Source organism: Podarcis gaigeae (assembly GCF_964106915.1).
Source record: "Podarcis gaigeae genome assembly, chromosome: 17".
Classification (NCBI taxonomy): Eukaryota; Metazoa; Chordata; class Lepidosauria; order Squamata; family Lacertidae; genus Podarcis; species Podarcis gaigeae.
Genome location: NC_139694.1, coordinates 37,830,484 through 37,846,250, shown reverse-complemented (window position 1 = coordinate 37,846,250; position 15,767 = coordinate 37,830,484). Strand labels below are relative to the sequence as shown.

Below are 15,767 nucleotides of genomic sequence, written 5' to 3'. Positions count from 1 at the left end.
AGCTACAAGTGTAACTTACGACAAATGCCAAACAGAAATCCAACAGGTGAAGCTTTCACCAGAATGCAAAGGTGGTGACCGAGGTGGGGATGTTTTGCTTTCTATTTAAAAGTAGGAGCCCTGCCAGAAAGAAAGAAAAAAGGCAAATCTTGCTATATAAAAAAGACTTCAAGGCCTTCTGTCACTTGGCCCCCTCCTCTTTCTCACTGCCAGCTATTAGCTGCTTTCCCTCTGGTGGCAAAAGAGACAGAGAGACGCAGCAATGGGGATGGGGAACTTGTCTCTCTCCAGATGCTGCAAGGACTACAACTCCCATTATCCCTGACCCTCGGCCATGCTGGATGGGGCTTAAGAGAAGTGGAGTCAGGAACACCTGAAGAAACACTCTGATTAAGATTTTGCTTGTGTTTGTGTAATTGATTAATCAATATGGTGAGCCGGCTCAAATATATTTAATCAGTTAACACATACAGACTAAAAAGTAAAGCACACTGGACAATTTATTAAAGCTCCGATTCTATGTACTTTGTCTTATATCAAGGCAGTCCCAGGCTTGCCTGCTTCTCAGCACACAAAATCTATCAATGTCCAAGAGTATGTCCAGAACACAAAGCGGCATCTTGGCTCTAAAGATGGCATGTTCAGCGCCTCCTCTGACATCAGTAGTCCATGGGCAAGTCCAGAGTCCAGCCAAGATTATTGGGAAGCTTCCTGTTGCAACCATCTATCAAGCCACAGGAGGCCCAAAGAGGTCCATCGTTTCCACCACCAAGCAGAGATGCTCCAGGAAGGAGCTGATGGACACACGCAGAATCCGGGCTTCATCCGCTCTCCATCGACTGCAAAAAAATAAAATATATATATTTTGTGCAGACTGGAACATAAAACGTCAACACTTGCACTACACTTAACAGTCCAATGAACATGCCACTCCTTCTGCCAATATCCCCATTCTATTCCAGTCCTTGAGCTTCCCTTTTACTCTTGGCAGACACTGGGCACCTGGTCCAATACATTTGGATGCCAGAAAATATACTGTTTCACTTAATTATTATTATAGCACTACCTGAATGCAAAGTACACAACAGAGGAAGGGAGGAATTATTCTTATTATCCTCCTCCTCCATATAGTATCATCAGCTTGTATAGCACTTTACAGAAAATACGAGGGGATAGATCTCTGCCCTGACAGGCTTACAGTTTAAAATTTGGCACAACAGAGGAAGGAGAGGGACGTTGGGCAGGCGAAGGAGCGATGATTTGACTGACAAGTGTTGAGGTTTAGTTAGAGGCCTGGCTGCTGCCTATAACTAAATCTCCTGGTAGATGGCTGCGTTGACCCTCGCCTTAATGAAGCACAGTGGACCAACACCAGCTGATGACATGGCTCCCCAAATCAACACAGACTGTGGAAACTTCACACTGGACTTCATTCTTCCATTTTCCCATTCTTCCTCCAGACTCTGGGTCCTTGGTTTCCAAATGAGATGCAAAAGCTGCTCTCATCAGAAAAGAGATTTGGGGTTAAAGCAGTAAAATATGTGATGCCTGGAACTATCCGGAATTTTGGACTCGTGCCGAGCTTGATGTATGGGTACCCTTAACAAAATTTAAAATTTGGCTGTATAATTTGGAACTAATGTGATTTGAATCATGTGATGTGATTGGCCTGTTAATAAAAATTATTTTAAAAAAAAAAGAAAAGAAAAGAGATTTGGGGAGCCATGTGCTTCATTAAGTCCAGGGTCAACACAGCCTTCTACCAGGAGATTTTGGAGCACTTCATGCTTCCTTCCGCAGACGAGCTTTGTGGGGATGCTGACTTCATTTTCCAGCAGGACTTTGGCACCTGCCCACACTGCCAAAAGTACCAAAACCTGGTTCAATTCCCATGGGGTTACTGTGCTTGATTGGCCAGCAAACTCGCCTGACCTGAACCCCATAGAGAATCTATGGGGCACTGCCAAGAGAAAGATGAGAGACATGAGACTGAGCTGAATAGCAGAAGAGCTATTGAAGCATCCTGGTCTTCCATAACACCTCAGCAGTGCCACAGGCTGATAGCATTCATGCCACGCTGCATTGAGGCAGTAGGGCCCAAACCAAGTACTGAGTACATATGCATGCTTCTACTTCTCAGAAGTCCAATATTGCTCTATTTGCAATCCTTGTTTTGCTGATTTCATTTAATATTCTAATTTTCTGAGATTGTTAATTTGGGGTTTTCATCAGCCGTACGCCATAATCATCACAATTATAACAAATAAAGGCTTGACATATCTCGCTTTGCATGTCATGAGTCTATCTCATATATTAGTTTCACCTTTTCAGTTGAATGACTGAAATAAATGAACTTTTCCACGATATTCTAATTTTCCGAGGTTCACCTGTATAGTATCATCAGCTTATATAGCACTTTACATAAAATTCAATAGGATAGATTTCTGCCCTGACAGGCTTACAGTTTAAAATTTGGCACAAAAGAGGAAGGAGAGGAACGTGGGGGCAAAGGAGGCGATGATTTCACTGACAAGTGCTGAGGTTTAGTTACATGCTTAGCTGCTGCAGCGTCCCTGCTCCAAGGGCTTCATGGGAAAGGTGATGGCAAGCTATGCTCCCGAGTTTTGCTTTTGTGTTTATTGTTCATCTGTGGAAAAACCCCAACCCTACATGTTGTTCTTGTTGGGCTTCGTGGGAAAGGTGATGGGAGTGAGGGCATGAAGGAAATAAGGGAGGAGTATGCACAGAGGGGTTCTGAGAGGGGGTACCAGGCATATGGGACACCAGGGAGGAAAAGGCAGAGTTGTTTTGGGGAACAGAAGACGTCTAGAGGTTTAGGAGCAAAGCTCACAGGCAGAGATGTCTCGGGATACAAGAATGCTGTCCTAAGGATGGGAGAGCATGGCCACAAAGGGCTCTGAAGGCAAGAACAAGGCGTTTGTGATACATCTGAGGGATGAGCATCATGTTATCGGAGTGGTGTGAGAGATGAGTGATTTTGGCAGCTAAGTCAGCAAGGGGAAACAACAGAAGGTCGGGGTGCAGAAGGGCCCCAACTCAGTGGGAGAGCAGCCACTTTGCATGCAGATGGTCAATCCCTGATAGGTCTGGGAGCTACGCCTGTCTGTCCCCCTGAAAAACTGCAGATGGTCCTGTGCTAAATGGATGAGAGGCAGATTCCTCCGTCGCCAGGAAGTTGTCCTGGGTGCAGAAGCACAAGGATCCAAACACAGGTCTTGCTCAGCACACCTCTTTCTTTTACTTGCACCCCACTCTGCCTCCAAGTTATGCTCAAAACAGCCCTGCAGGGTGGGTCAGGCCAAGAAACAGACTCATTCAAAAGGGTTCAGCTCCAAGGGCCTCCTGGCAGTTCCCTCCTGTGAGAAATGAGGTTACAGAGATCCAGGAAGAGGGCCTCCTTGGTGGTGGCACCCGCCCTGAGGAACGTCCTCCCATCAGATGTCAAGGAGATAAATAACTATACAACTTTTAGAAGACATCTAAAAGCAGCCCTGTATAGGGAAGTTTTAAATGTTTTATGTTTTTATATTTATTGGAAGCTGCCCAGAGTGGCTGGGGCAACCTGGTCACATGGGCGGGGTACAAATAATAAAACTGTTGTTGTTGTTGTTTAAACCCTGGTTGAAGTCCAGCATGCCATCCATTATGGCGCCACCTTGTCTCTCATCCTCCTGCAGCTTGTGCTTCCAGCAGGCTGCACAGGACTCAGGGCCCACCATCTGCCCTGACTGCCAACACACCTTGCCTCTTGTAGAAGGGGGCGCCTGGCCAATACTCACACATGCAAGATGTCCTCCGTCACATCCAGTTCCTTGCTGATCCCTTCTTTGCGGGGCTCGGGGTCAGGGGCCAGGGAGCCCAGCGCAATCTGGGCCAATGATGATGATGGGAAAGGGATCCTCAGCTCACTGATGTTGGGGGTAGCGATAAGGAGCATAAAACGTACAAGAAAATCACACAGGCACACACTGCCAACCTTTCCAACAAGAAACACTCTCTCTTATTCAAAGTCACCTTTGTTTTCTTAAGTTTAATATTTCTGGGAGAGCTTCTAGTCCCCGGTTTTTGACTGCAGAGCTCTGACACGGATTAGAATCCCTGCTTCTCCATGACTGTGGATGGGAGAAAACTCAAGACCAATGTTCAAATTGCAGTGTGGAGGGCAGAGGGGGCCATTTTTGTGCCGATCTCTTTCGCTTAATATTTTTAGAGGGGGGTTTTGCATCAGGGAAGCAGGGGAAGATATAACTAGAACAGGAGGGGGCCCAGGGCATGTGGATTTCATTCAAGGCCTTCCTACCTCTTTCCCTTCACCCCACTCAGTCACCATTCTGTCCTATTTGCAGTTAGGGGTCAAAAAGCATTAAAGGGCAACTTATCCCCATTTCTCTCCCCAAAGAATCCTGGGCACTGCAGCTTACCCCTCACAAAGCTACAAAGTGCCCATAATACTTTGCGGGTGAAACCCTTGCAACCCACCACCTTGATATCCCAGCAGCTCTGGAAATGCAACTTAGCACACGTGCATTTCATTCAAATGCATGTGGTGGGTCTGCGCTTAGAGTCCCTTCAGCCACACCCTGGCAAGTGACCAGGGACTCCGGCCCCCCGCCCCCCCCCCAGCAAGAGTGCCCAACCTGCCGGGTCCTAATCGCACTTCTCATCTGAACCTACAGCACAGGACCCGTTTCTATTTTATTTTTACATCGTACATCCGGGTTTCAGTTGCAGGACTGGGCGAGGCCTTTGCGCTTCTGGCACCTCAAAGGCGGGTATTTGGGCAGGAGCTGAAATCCCCTTTCGATGTGCAACGGGGGAAACCCATTTCAAGCGCCTTTGCCCCTCCCGCTTCCTCCAGGCAGGATGAGGCCGCACCGAGGCAGCCGGGGGCCTGATCCCCCCCTCTCGCCCCGCGATCCCGGCGCTGCTGTCCCCCCCCCCCCCATCTAGTCCGGGAAACTACTGCCCCCCCCCCGAGGAAATGAGGCCCCGAGCAGGAATGCCCGCCCCTCTTGGAAACAAGTGGGGGGGGGACCGCGATGCCTCCCTCCAAGGGACCCAGGCGTCCGAGAGCCCAGCCCGCCCCCTCCTCCGCGGGCGCAATGCTCTGCTTTTCCGCCGGATACAAGGCGAGGCCTGGCCGGGACACAGCGCTCCCTCCGGCCGCCGCCGCCGCTCCTTCCATCGCCGCCGCCGCCTCCCCCCGGGGGCGGATCCCAGGGAGCGGCCAGCCCACGTGGGAGGATCCTTCGGAATCCACCAGCCGTAGCTGTAGCAGCGTCGGAGAGGAGCTGGCGACGAGCAACAGGCGCTTATAAATATTATAGGGAAATGTGCCCGATGTGTGGCGGGTTTGGGACATAGCTGTCAACCTTCCCTTTTTTTGCGGGAAATTCCCTTATTCCAGCACCGTTTCCCGCTGCATCCCGCTGCTATCCCGGATTGTTAGATATCCCGTAGACTGTCCCTGGGACAGGTGAGGCTGCTGATCTCTTTTTTTCAAATCCGAAAGTTGACAGCTATGGTTGGGGGTTTTCCGTAGAAGAGCAATAAACACGAAAGCAAGACTTGAGAGCTTAGTTTGCCAATTGGCCAGTCACTTTTGGTATTAAGTACAGCAATCCCGCCATTTGCGTGCATTTAACTTGCACCTTTTCAGCTTTCTACGCTCATCAGTTGTTGTTTAATAAAAAAAATGGGTTTGAAAGGATCTGGGGGGAAAGACTTTTGGCAATCTGGCACACCATTGCACCCAGTGTGTTTTGACTACACGCGGTTTTGGCTTTATGGACCACATAATCAGAGCCGGCCCACTGAGGAGGCAGGGCAAAGGACCTGCTTCAGGCGGCAAAAAAGCAAGAGGCAGCACTCTGCCCACCCCTTCTGCCTCCTTGTGGAAGGCTCCCTCCTTTGGCTGAGCTGGGCAAGGGGGGAGTCTTCCTTTTTTCTTTTTTTAAATTGTTTTTTAGTCAAAATTATAACAAGACATATTATCCAAAAACATGTCATCCTTGTTCCAAGGATGTTCCAAACATGTCCCCATTTTCCCCCCCTCCCACACAACCCCCCCCCCATTTCCCTCAGTTCCAGTCTTTGGTTTCTCAAAGAATGCTGTTTTCTGCATGTTACAAAGTTGTATAGATCCTCAAACTATTTAGCTGATTATTATCAATAAAAAGTTTGTAAATGTTTATTCAAAACCAGCCAAGGAGTCCAGTTCGCTTTGTTGTGTCTTCAAATACTTTGTAAAGGGTTCCCATTCATCCTTAAAGTCACAGTTATCCTTGTCCCGTAGCTTATATGTCAGTTTTGCCAATTCTGCATAGTCCATCAATTTTTCTTGCCATGGTTCTTTAGTTGGGGTTTCTTCAGTCTTCCATCCTTGTGCTGCCAGAACTCTCGCGGCTGTTGTCACATACATGAAGATGTTTTTCAACTTTTTTGGCAGGTCTTTCCCTACAATCCCCAACAAAAATGCCTCGGGTTTTTAAACAAATGTTAAATGGAAAATTTTCTTCAATTCATTGTATATCATTTCCCAAAAAATTTTAATTACCGTACCTTACAATCCCATCACATATGATAAAACGCCCCTCCTTTTCCTTACACTTCCAACATATATTTGAACTAGCTTTGTACATTTTCCCTAACTGCACTGGTGTTGTGTACCATCTGTACATCATCTTCATGTAATTCTCCTTCAGTATCTGTAAATTTTAAGTCGATTTTCCATAATTTTTCCCAATCATCCATCATAATGTTGTGACCTACATCTTGTGCCCATTTAATCATAACTGATTTTACCTCTTCATCTTTCGTCTCCCATTCTAATAGTATGCTGTATGCGGCCTTCAGTAGTTTCACTTTCCCTTCAATCACTACCGTTTGAAACCTAGATCCAGTATAACTAAATCCTTTCTTGCTGTCTTCTTTATGTGTTTCATATAGTTGTCAATAATGCAACCAACTCTGAAAGTGGTCTTTGATCTCATCATAATCTCTTTATTTCCATTTTCCAACATGTTCCTCTAATAAATCAGCATATGTGAGCCATTTTCCTTTCTTTCCAAGTGGTTTGAGCAGTAATGCTTCATGTGGTGAGAGCCACCATAGGGTCTTTTGTTCCAATAAGTCTTTGTATCTCTCCCATACTCTCATTAGTGATTTCCTGATTATATGGTTGTAAAAATTTCTATGAACCTTCCCTTTCCTGTACCATAAGTATGTGTGCCAGCCAAATCTGTTGTCAAGTCCTTCTAGTTCTAATGCCTCTTGCTTATCCAATCTCATCCAGTCCCTGATCCATACCAAACAAGCAGATTCATAATACAATTTAAGGTCTGGGAGGGCAAACTTGCCTCTATCTTTTACATCTGTAAGTATTTTATGTTTTATCCTTGGCTTTTTGCCCCTCCCCCCCCGATAAATCTTGAAATCTCTTTCTGCCATTTTTTAAAGCATTCATCTTTCAGGATGACTGGTATTGATTTAAAAAGAAATAGCATTTTTGGCAACACATTCATTTTAATCGCCGATATTTTTCCTAACATTGAGAGATTCATTCTGCTCCATATTTCTAAATTTCTTTTTACCTCAAGCCAAATTATTTCAGTTATTTTTAAATACTGTAGGTTTATATTTCTTGATGTTAAGCAAATCCCAAAATATTTAACATTTTTATGGACTTCAATCTCAATGTTTTGTTCTAATTTGGTTGTTTCTTCTTCCTTCAAGTTTTTAACTAATAATTTAGTTTTATTCCTATTTAGCTTAAATCCTGCCACTACCCCAAAATTCTGATTTTTTTTCTATTACTTTAGGGAGTAAAGTTTTAGGTTCTTCCACTGTTATCACTAGGTCATCTGCATACACTTTTAACTTGAATTCACTTTTCCCAGTTTTTACACCTGTAATCTGGGAGTCTTCCAGTGAGCGGCGGGAGCAGGGGTCACATAATGGTAATTAATTTGTTGCTGATTTTAGATCTCTGCATAGTGAAACGGGTTGCAGCAAGAAAACTACTGTCCTCTGTCAGGGGAGAAATCTGAAACACAAGAAAATGAGATGGAACTTTGGTCCCATTCACCCTATACAGTGGTACCTCGGGTTACAGACACTTCAGGTTACAGACTCCACTAAACCAGAAATAGTGCTTCAGGTTAAGAATTTGCTTCAGGATGAGAACAGAAATCGTGCTCCGGCGGCGTGGCAGCAGCAGGAGGCCCCATTAGCTAAAGTAGTGCTTCAGGTTGAGAACAGTTTCAGGTTAATTACGGACCTCTAGAACGAATTAAGTATGAATTAAGTACTTAATCTGAGGTACCACTGTACATTTAAAACACATGGCTTCCCCAGAGGATTCTGGGAACAGTAGTTTCTTAAATGTGCTGCGCATTGTAGCTCTGTGAGGGGTAAAGTATAGTTCCAACGATTCTGGGTGTGTGGGTGGGACCATGTGCTTTAAATGTGCTTTGCATCTATGCCTTGGCCTTTCACACATGCTTGATTTTCTGAGAAAGCTGTAAAAACAAAACAGAGGTTTATGAGTACTGCTGTAGATTTATGGTGAACACGATGGTTTGTAGAATCATGTATAACATTCCAAGTTGGTCTCTGGCCAGGCCAGAGCACTTCTGTGGCATGTTACCAGTCCCAGAACATTGGTACCAAATGAGTGTCACATTTCTTCATTCTAATACAGTAATATTGGAATTTTCTGGAAGAGGGGAATTGCATGCACTAACATAAATATAGGAAGAGGAAGTGTGAGTCATTGGTGCTCCCATTCCCCAATATACAGTGTGTTTGTGTGTGTGTGTGTGGTGTGTTTGTAGGAATTCTCACTGCAGGGGAAGGTGTGCTGTTCCCTTCAGCAACATACCACCCTGAAGAAAGAAAGAAATTTCCACAAACTAATGTGGAAAACATTGCAAAATGCCATTCTGGCCCTCCTGAAGATCTGGGTGGATAGTTCTTCTAATGCCTGGGTATCCCTGACTTGCAGTGGCTCTGGAAGGATCTTTCTTAGCAGCCCTGTCTGGAAATGCCTGGGACCCCACCTCCTGCATACAAAACACGCACTCTGAAACGGAGCTCTAACCCTACCCCAACGTGCACTTACTAGGGAGTAAGTCTTTGGAAGCACTCCGACTTCCTTCAAAGTAAACTTACTTAGGAGAAAACAAAAGGGCCTAACCCTAGATAACCCCAACTGCAGAAATTGGACACGTCTCTGCTTAGAGTGGCCATTGACACTTGGCCAAAGGAATGGGCACCAATTTGCATATGCTGTGTGAAAATGCACATATAAAAATATTAGTAGTTTGTATCCTACTAAGTCATAGTCACTAGAACCACTGACTTAGCTGAATATATATTACCCTGAGTATGACTGATGTGTTGGGTCACCCTATAATTCTACATGGGAATATTATACATCTCACTGTAGCGGGGAAAACTGTGGCCTAGGTGGTTGTGCTTAGTCTGCTGCCAAGGTGCTATCTGTTGATGGGCAACTTCAGTGCCCCTGCTCTTCCTTCTGTATCTTTCAGCCAGACCTGGACTGTCCGGCCATTCAAATAGAGGACACCTTCATACAGAGAACTGTCACCTGTCCACATTTTAAGCCTCTGATAGCCCTGAAAATTGACAACTGTCTTCTGTAAAATAGGACACCTGAGCATCTTATATTTGCTTTTCCTCTTCTGCTAATGAGTGAATGTCATGCCATTTCCTCTTTTATCCTGGCCTTCCCCACATTCTGAATAATCTAAATAGGATCGGTTTGTTTGTATATTTAGGTTACTTTCTAAACAAACAATGCAAAATTAATAGTCAGTCTTTTATATATATACAGTATATATAAAAGAAGTAAGTATTTTGTTCCCTATGGCAAGGAGTGCTAGGATGGGAAGCATCCATGTAAATGTGCTTCATTAAGTTCTTAAGGGGGAGAGATAGATAGAGATAGAGATAGAGATAGATAGAGAGAGAGAGAGAGAGAGAGAGAGAGAGAGGTTGCATTGGAAGTAAGCAGGGACACCGCAGGGGCTTGAACCCCGTCCTGGAAACCAGGAGCGCCAACCACCAGCGTCTTTTGCTTTTTTTTGGCCAATGCAACAAGGTGAAAAGCAAAACCTGAGAGAACACTCTGAATACAGAATGTTCTCTCAGGAAAAAAGAAAACCCTTAAGAATGATGAAGTTGCAGACAGAACACAATTGAGGTTTTATCCCTTGCCATTAGCAAGGGATATTCACCTAGATGTGTTTAAGTCACAGAGTGCCATGTTGACTGCCATTAATTTGCAGAACAGAGAGACTGGTTCCAGTCTTCAAACTCCGCCTTTATGCTCACCTTTTTGTTTGTCCCTCCAAAGTGTGAATTCATGGGCCTGGAAGTTCCTTCTGCTGGTCTGTGAAAAGCAATCTGGACGCATTAGTTTGTCCCCGGCCCTTTCCCGCCAACTCCAGAGAAATGTTTTTGGAACACAGCTGTTCTGACTGACCTGACTTCTGCAGGAAGAGCTGGCTTCTCCTGAGTGTGGTGGGCTCTGGGACAGAACTGTGAAGAGATCAAGCGGGGGGAAATGGAGAAGCCAGCACTAAAGGATTGGACTGAAAAAGATCACTGAATTGTGGAGTGTGAAGTTCACTTGCCGTTAAGTTTCCTGAAGGCTTGCAAAATTCTATTTATTGCGTCCCTGAGATGCACCTGGAAGAGACTAGGGTCTTCAGCAGCCCTCCCCTCCAGACACAGGAGCAAAAACAGCCGGTTACCTAAAGCAGCGCAGTCAAGACGCAGGTGTCTCTCAATCCTGCACTGCAGATGTTCACTTGATGCATCAAGAGCTCAGACACCGCCTCTTACTTGTCAATCGAGCAGATCTGCTTCTGGCACAGGTAGCTCTGTAAAAAAAGAGCTGGAACAAAACAAGGCTGGCTGTCCCACCCAAAGATGTACCTTATTGTGTGGTGATGGCACAGGAAAGGGCCTCCCCTGCAGTGGTGTCCCGACACGAGAAGTCCCTCCAGGTAGAAGCACGGAGAGCGACGGCATTAAGCTTTCAAGTTCGCAGCTCTTCTGAAACAGGGATTGAATAACCAACATTGCTCAATACAAGCTCTTTGGAATATTTAGTTTGCATATTTGATGTACGATTCCATTTAGAGCCTACCTTTTCTCCAACAGGCTCAGGGTGCTTGAATGGTCCCCCTTACTGCGACCTGAAAGAAGCTTTGTACAAAGAGTTGCAGGCAGAACACAACAGAGATTTTCCCCTCAGCCAAGCACAAGATACTCACCTAGTTGACCTTCAGCCAGAAGACACACAACTGTACTGCTGCCATAATTACAATGGAGCATTTAGAGATCACTTGTTACAGGGTTACAGGCAAAGGAAGCAGTTCACTACAGCAGGTTTTAAAATATATTACCTTTGGAACAGAAGTACTGGCGAGGATCCAAAATTTAGTATTTGTCGGAAATCCAGCAACTATCAACCCTATCATGCAAGTTTACACCAAAAAGTCAGCAATACAATTTGGGTCAAATTAAATTTCTAATAAAGTCGCAGCATTTATGGATATGTTCCCTGCATTCAACAATCATACATGTACCCCAGGCAAAGAAAATTGGGAGCTACATGCCTCCTTTATCTACAGGATTGAAGGGTACAAACCTCTATTCCAAAACATTTCACAAATGTGGGTTATTATGATTTTGTGTGGCCCTCTCCGGTCATTAGTGGAACAATCAGCCACCCCCTTATGTATGAGTAAAAATGGCCAGAGAGCAGGGATTCATAATATTTCAAATATTTTCTCAGTCATTTCAGCCTTACCATTAGCAAGGAAAAAAATCTGCCCTTTATGTACAGGAAAAAATGGTCACGGCTCATCCTTCCTAATTGTGAATATGTTTGTGCTTAAACGTTTGCTGGACTTTTTTTGCTTAAAAATGGCTGGCAAAATGGTGAAAACCTCTACTCACTCCAATGGCTCTACCAGGCCCCCTCTCCCATTGCCACCTGTAGATTCACCCTCAAAATGCCTTCTTTGTTTTTTCACACTGAAATCAGCAAGGCATTTGATACAGACAAAGGAAGCAGTTTGATGCACCAGCTTTTAAAATGGGTACTGTATTCCAAACACCTAAATACCCCTAGGAACAGAATTACTGGCAAGGATCCAAAATGCTGGCATGTTTGGAACCTTTTGGATTTATATACATCTGAAGGAACAAAAACTCAACAATATTATGGTGACCCTCTTCTGCAGTTGCCCAGTAAGTACAATTCCTTTGGCTTCATGTGCCAAATGCCACCACTTTTAAGCAGCTGCTCAAGAGGGTTTGTTATTCTACTCCTTGGAAGCCACATTCCCATTAGCGAAGAAGCTTATCTATAGTCCCCAAGAAGCTATCACAAAATGGCTGCAAAGCATTTTTGTCAACAGGGCAGCAGCAGCCTGAGCTAACATGAAATTAAATGGAACTATGTTATCTTCTCCCCCCCTGGATCCCCCTACCCTTCTCACTTCTAAGTCTTACCTGTGTCAAAATCTTACCCGCCTTGGTTTTTCCAACTTCTGGAGCGAGGTTCTGGAGCGAGTGGTCGCAGACCAGATCCAGGTGCCCTTGGAAGAAGCTGCTTTTCTGGCTCCATTTCCATCAGGGTTTAGGCCTGCTTTTGGCCCAGAAAGGGCCTTGGTCGCCCTGCACCTCTGGCGAGAGACAAGGGTGACCCCCAGTCAGCTCAGTGACCCCCAGTGCCTTCCATCAGCTTCGGCTGGTGTCCCAGTTGCGCCCCTCTCTGGACAGGGGTAGCCTGACTCCTGCTGTCTCTGCTCTGGGAACCCCTTCTTGGGTCGTTCTTTCTGTTTTGATTTTGTACATTTGATATTTTATGTGAGCCGCCCTTAGACCTTCGGGTATAGGGCAGTATAGAAATTCAATAAATAGTAACAACAGTAATGATAATAATCACTTCGGCAACAGAAACGCCAGCCTTCTTTTGATGAAATGGCTTCTCCAGTTGCCTTTTAAAATAAAAGCCTTCTATTTTCTGCAATTATTCTTCATCTCCACCTACCCTTTCCTGTGCTCCTTTGTACATCCAAAGACTTGTTGGTCGAAAGGGAAATAAACTTGATTTCGCCCCTCACATTCCTTCATGTGTCTTTGTTTTCTCTTGGCTTTTTAGTCATCAGGTGTATCTGCTTTTCTTGATTCTCTTTAAAATCTTCATCTTGGTGTTTTATATGAGTTTTCAGTTTAAGTTTTTCTTGGCTAAGCTTTCTTTTGGGGGCTTTCTCAAAGTCTAGCATCTGTCCACAATTTACTCTCCCTGTTTTACTATGATTAATTCTTTTTTGGTCTTCTTGTTTTCTTTCAGTTTCCTTTAAATTTAAAATGTATTGCGTCTCCTAACACTTTTTAGGGAGTTACTGAATCTATTTATCTTCTGTCTGTATGTCTTGTCTATCATCTACAAGCAACATTTTAAATTGCCATCTATGGAGATCACGAGGGAAAATTTGTTGTATCTCTTTTTAAAGTTGTAAATAACAACTTCAGCTCTGACCAGTGAGAGGGCAAAAACCAGTATTTATTGCCAGGGACAGTCTCACTCCCTAGACTCTGGCTCGCTCCTTCCACCACCTGTCAGTCATAAGGACACATAAAAGAGTCCCTTGGCACATTAATGCAGTGGATACAAATGGGTTTGTTTTCAACATGGGATCACTGCGCATGGGTGAGAAAGTAGTGCCAGCCCCACTCTCTAATAACAGGGTTGCTGGGGGGCCATCTTGAATAAAATATGGGTGCGGGTGGGTGGTAAGCCCTGCCCTACATAGTCACATGACATCACACACACAATTAAATGGCAATGGCCATCAACTGGGGGGGGGGTTCATGGCCCCCTTAAATATTTTTTTGGGGGGCTTAAGAGGAGTTAGCTCCTAAGCCAGGGTATGTCTCATTCCTGGATCCATGTCTTTGTTTGCTTGGCTATGTGTAGAACGTGCTGTGCCTTTTAATGACATTTTGCCCATGTATCGCACTGATCTGAACATTAAAGATTTTGGTAGACACTGCAGCCTGAGTTTGAATTCTTCTTTGAGTGACAGGCAGGAAACTCTCCTCCACAGTGTGCTTTTTTGGAGGTTCTCCTTGGGGGAGGGGCCCCAGGGCCCCCAAAATGGATAGCCTATCCCTTTAAGAAAATGCTAAGAAACTGTTAAAGCTATCTACCTCTATCTATCTATCTATCTATCTATCTATCTATCTATCTATCTATCTATCTATCATCTACAATCAACATCTAAAACTGCCAACTATGAATATCACAAGTGAAAATTTGTTGTATCTTGTTTTAAAGTTGTAAATAATAACTTCAGCTTGGACCAGTGAGAGGGCTAAAACCAGTATTTCTTGCCAGGGACAGTCAGCGGCGGAGGAAGCCACTCGGGCGCCTGGGGAGCAAGCTGCCCATAGGGGCAGGGCGAGGGTGGGGTGAGGCGTCCATAGGGGCAGGGTGCACCGTGGGGCCTCCAGAGTCTGCCTGCCTCCTCCCACTCACTCGCCCTACAGCTGGGGGGGGGGGAGGCAGCGGGCGGACAGCACAGAGCCTGCGAATGCCTGAGCCACCACGTCTCTCCCAGAAGCTGCAGGCCCTGCTGCAGGCCCCATGGTGAGTGCCGCCCGGCAATTTGTCAGCCCCCTCAGTGGGGACACCTGGGGCGGCCCCACACCTAAAGTACCACCCTTCCTCCGCCCCTGGTTGCAGGTGGTGTGGCCGGGGGTTCGGGGGGGGAACTGCCCCCCTAATCAAGTAAATAAAAAAAATATTTAACTGACCAATTGTTTCGCAAGTAATTCAATTCTGCCTCCCCCCCGGTTGCTGTGTGTCCTCTTTTTCCAAGAGATATCCTCTTTTTCAGGGGTAACATTTTTTAAATTTGCCATAATGTCTCTGGCTATACTTTCTGGATAATTCCAAGACATGACTGGTGACTGAAGACTTGCTTTCCCCATTTCTTCTCTTCTCCTGCCCCCCTCAGCAATATATCACAGCTTCTATAGCCTACATATACTAAGGGTATTTAAAATGAGAATTGTCTTGAGGTCCTCTTTTTTGCTCTTTGAAATGTGGCAACCCTAACTTGCCCCCACCTAAAATAAATCCTGGCTACACCCATGGCAGGTGGTCATAGCAACAGTGCCAATTTGTTGATATAATCAATGAACAATTACCATGTATTCAGAAATTTATCCTTCTTACCCTGCCCATTTATCATCTCATTGCTGTGTTGATTCAAACTCCCAGGTAGTGCCATGTCCCATACCTGGATCGTAAAGTGAGGGCCTCCCCCGTTACCCACCTGACAGCTATTTCCATTCTGGCAGTGCCTGTCAGAAAAGTGACCATGGTCAAAGAAAGGAATATTGGGGTTGAGATTCCGCCCCCCCCCCCCCTGAACCAAAAATGTGAGCCACGGATCCCTGTTTAGTTTATAACCAATTATAATGATTTCAGAATTAATTAATTGATTTGGTCGCTTATTTTGCCAAAATGGTACACAAGTTTTTTTGCACCATTTCTTCCCTACCGGGATGGGGCTTTGCAAACCATTGGACCAACAGTAAAGGTAAAGGTAAAGGTACCCCTGCCCGTACAGGCCAGTCTTGACAGACTCTGGGGTTGTGCGCCCATCTCACTTAAGAGGCCAGGGGCCAGCGCTGTC

At 45.2% G+C, this 15,767-nt stretch overlaps 1 protein-coding gene and 1 long non-coding RNA gene across 8 annotated transcripts in view; both read right to left on the bottom strand.

The window, feature by feature from the left end:
• LOC310834530 overlaps positions 1–10,793 on the bottom strand; it is a 42,566-nt gene extending 31,773 nt beyond the window's left edge. For 3 of the 7 annotated variants that reach the window (XR_014559279.1, XR_014559280.1, XR_014559281.1), the window contains exons 1-2: positions 10,529–10,793; positions 10,378–10,435 (exon numbers count right to left, since the gene is read on the bottom strand). This is a non-coding gene — a long non-coding RNA (uncharacterized lncRNA). Of the gene's footprint in view, positions 1–6,452; positions 6,478–8,516; positions 8,541–9,197; positions 9,611–9,949; positions 9,964–10,377; positions 10,436–10,528 lie in introns of those variants that run through there. The other 4 variants (XR_014559282.1, XR_014559283.1, XR_014559284.1 and 1 more) reach the window with 4 other exon arrangements.
• Positions 483–5,249, bottom strand: LAGE3 (L antigen family member 3). Its single transcript, XM_083718011.1, has 3 exons — positions 5,148–5,249; positions 3,801–3,929; positions 483–839 (listed from the first exon to the last, which is right to left on the bottom strand). The coding sequence occupies exons 1-3, from the start codon at positions 5,204–5,206 to the stop codon at positions 728–730; spliced, it is 300 nt and encodes a 99-aa protein (XP_083574137.1). The 5' UTR covers positions 5,207–5,249; the 3' UTR covers positions 483–727.
• Positions 10,794–15,767: the final 4,974 nt, after the last annotated feature.

Bases quoted from the DNA above. Each gene is read 5' to 3' on its own strand.
- LAGE3 (XM_083718011.1), bottom strand. From the start codon at position 5,206: ATGGAAGGAGCGGCGGCGGCGGCCGGAGGGAGCGCTGTGTCCCGGCCA. The intron at 3,930-5,147 runs GTATCCGGCGGA...CCCCAACATCAG, and splicing joins TCCCGGCCAGGCCTCGCCTT to TGAGCTGAGGATCCCTTTCC. The intron at 840-3,800 runs GTGAGTATTGGC...ATTTTTTTGCAG, and splicing joins ACGGAGGACATCTTGCATGT to TCGATGGAGAGCGGATGAAG.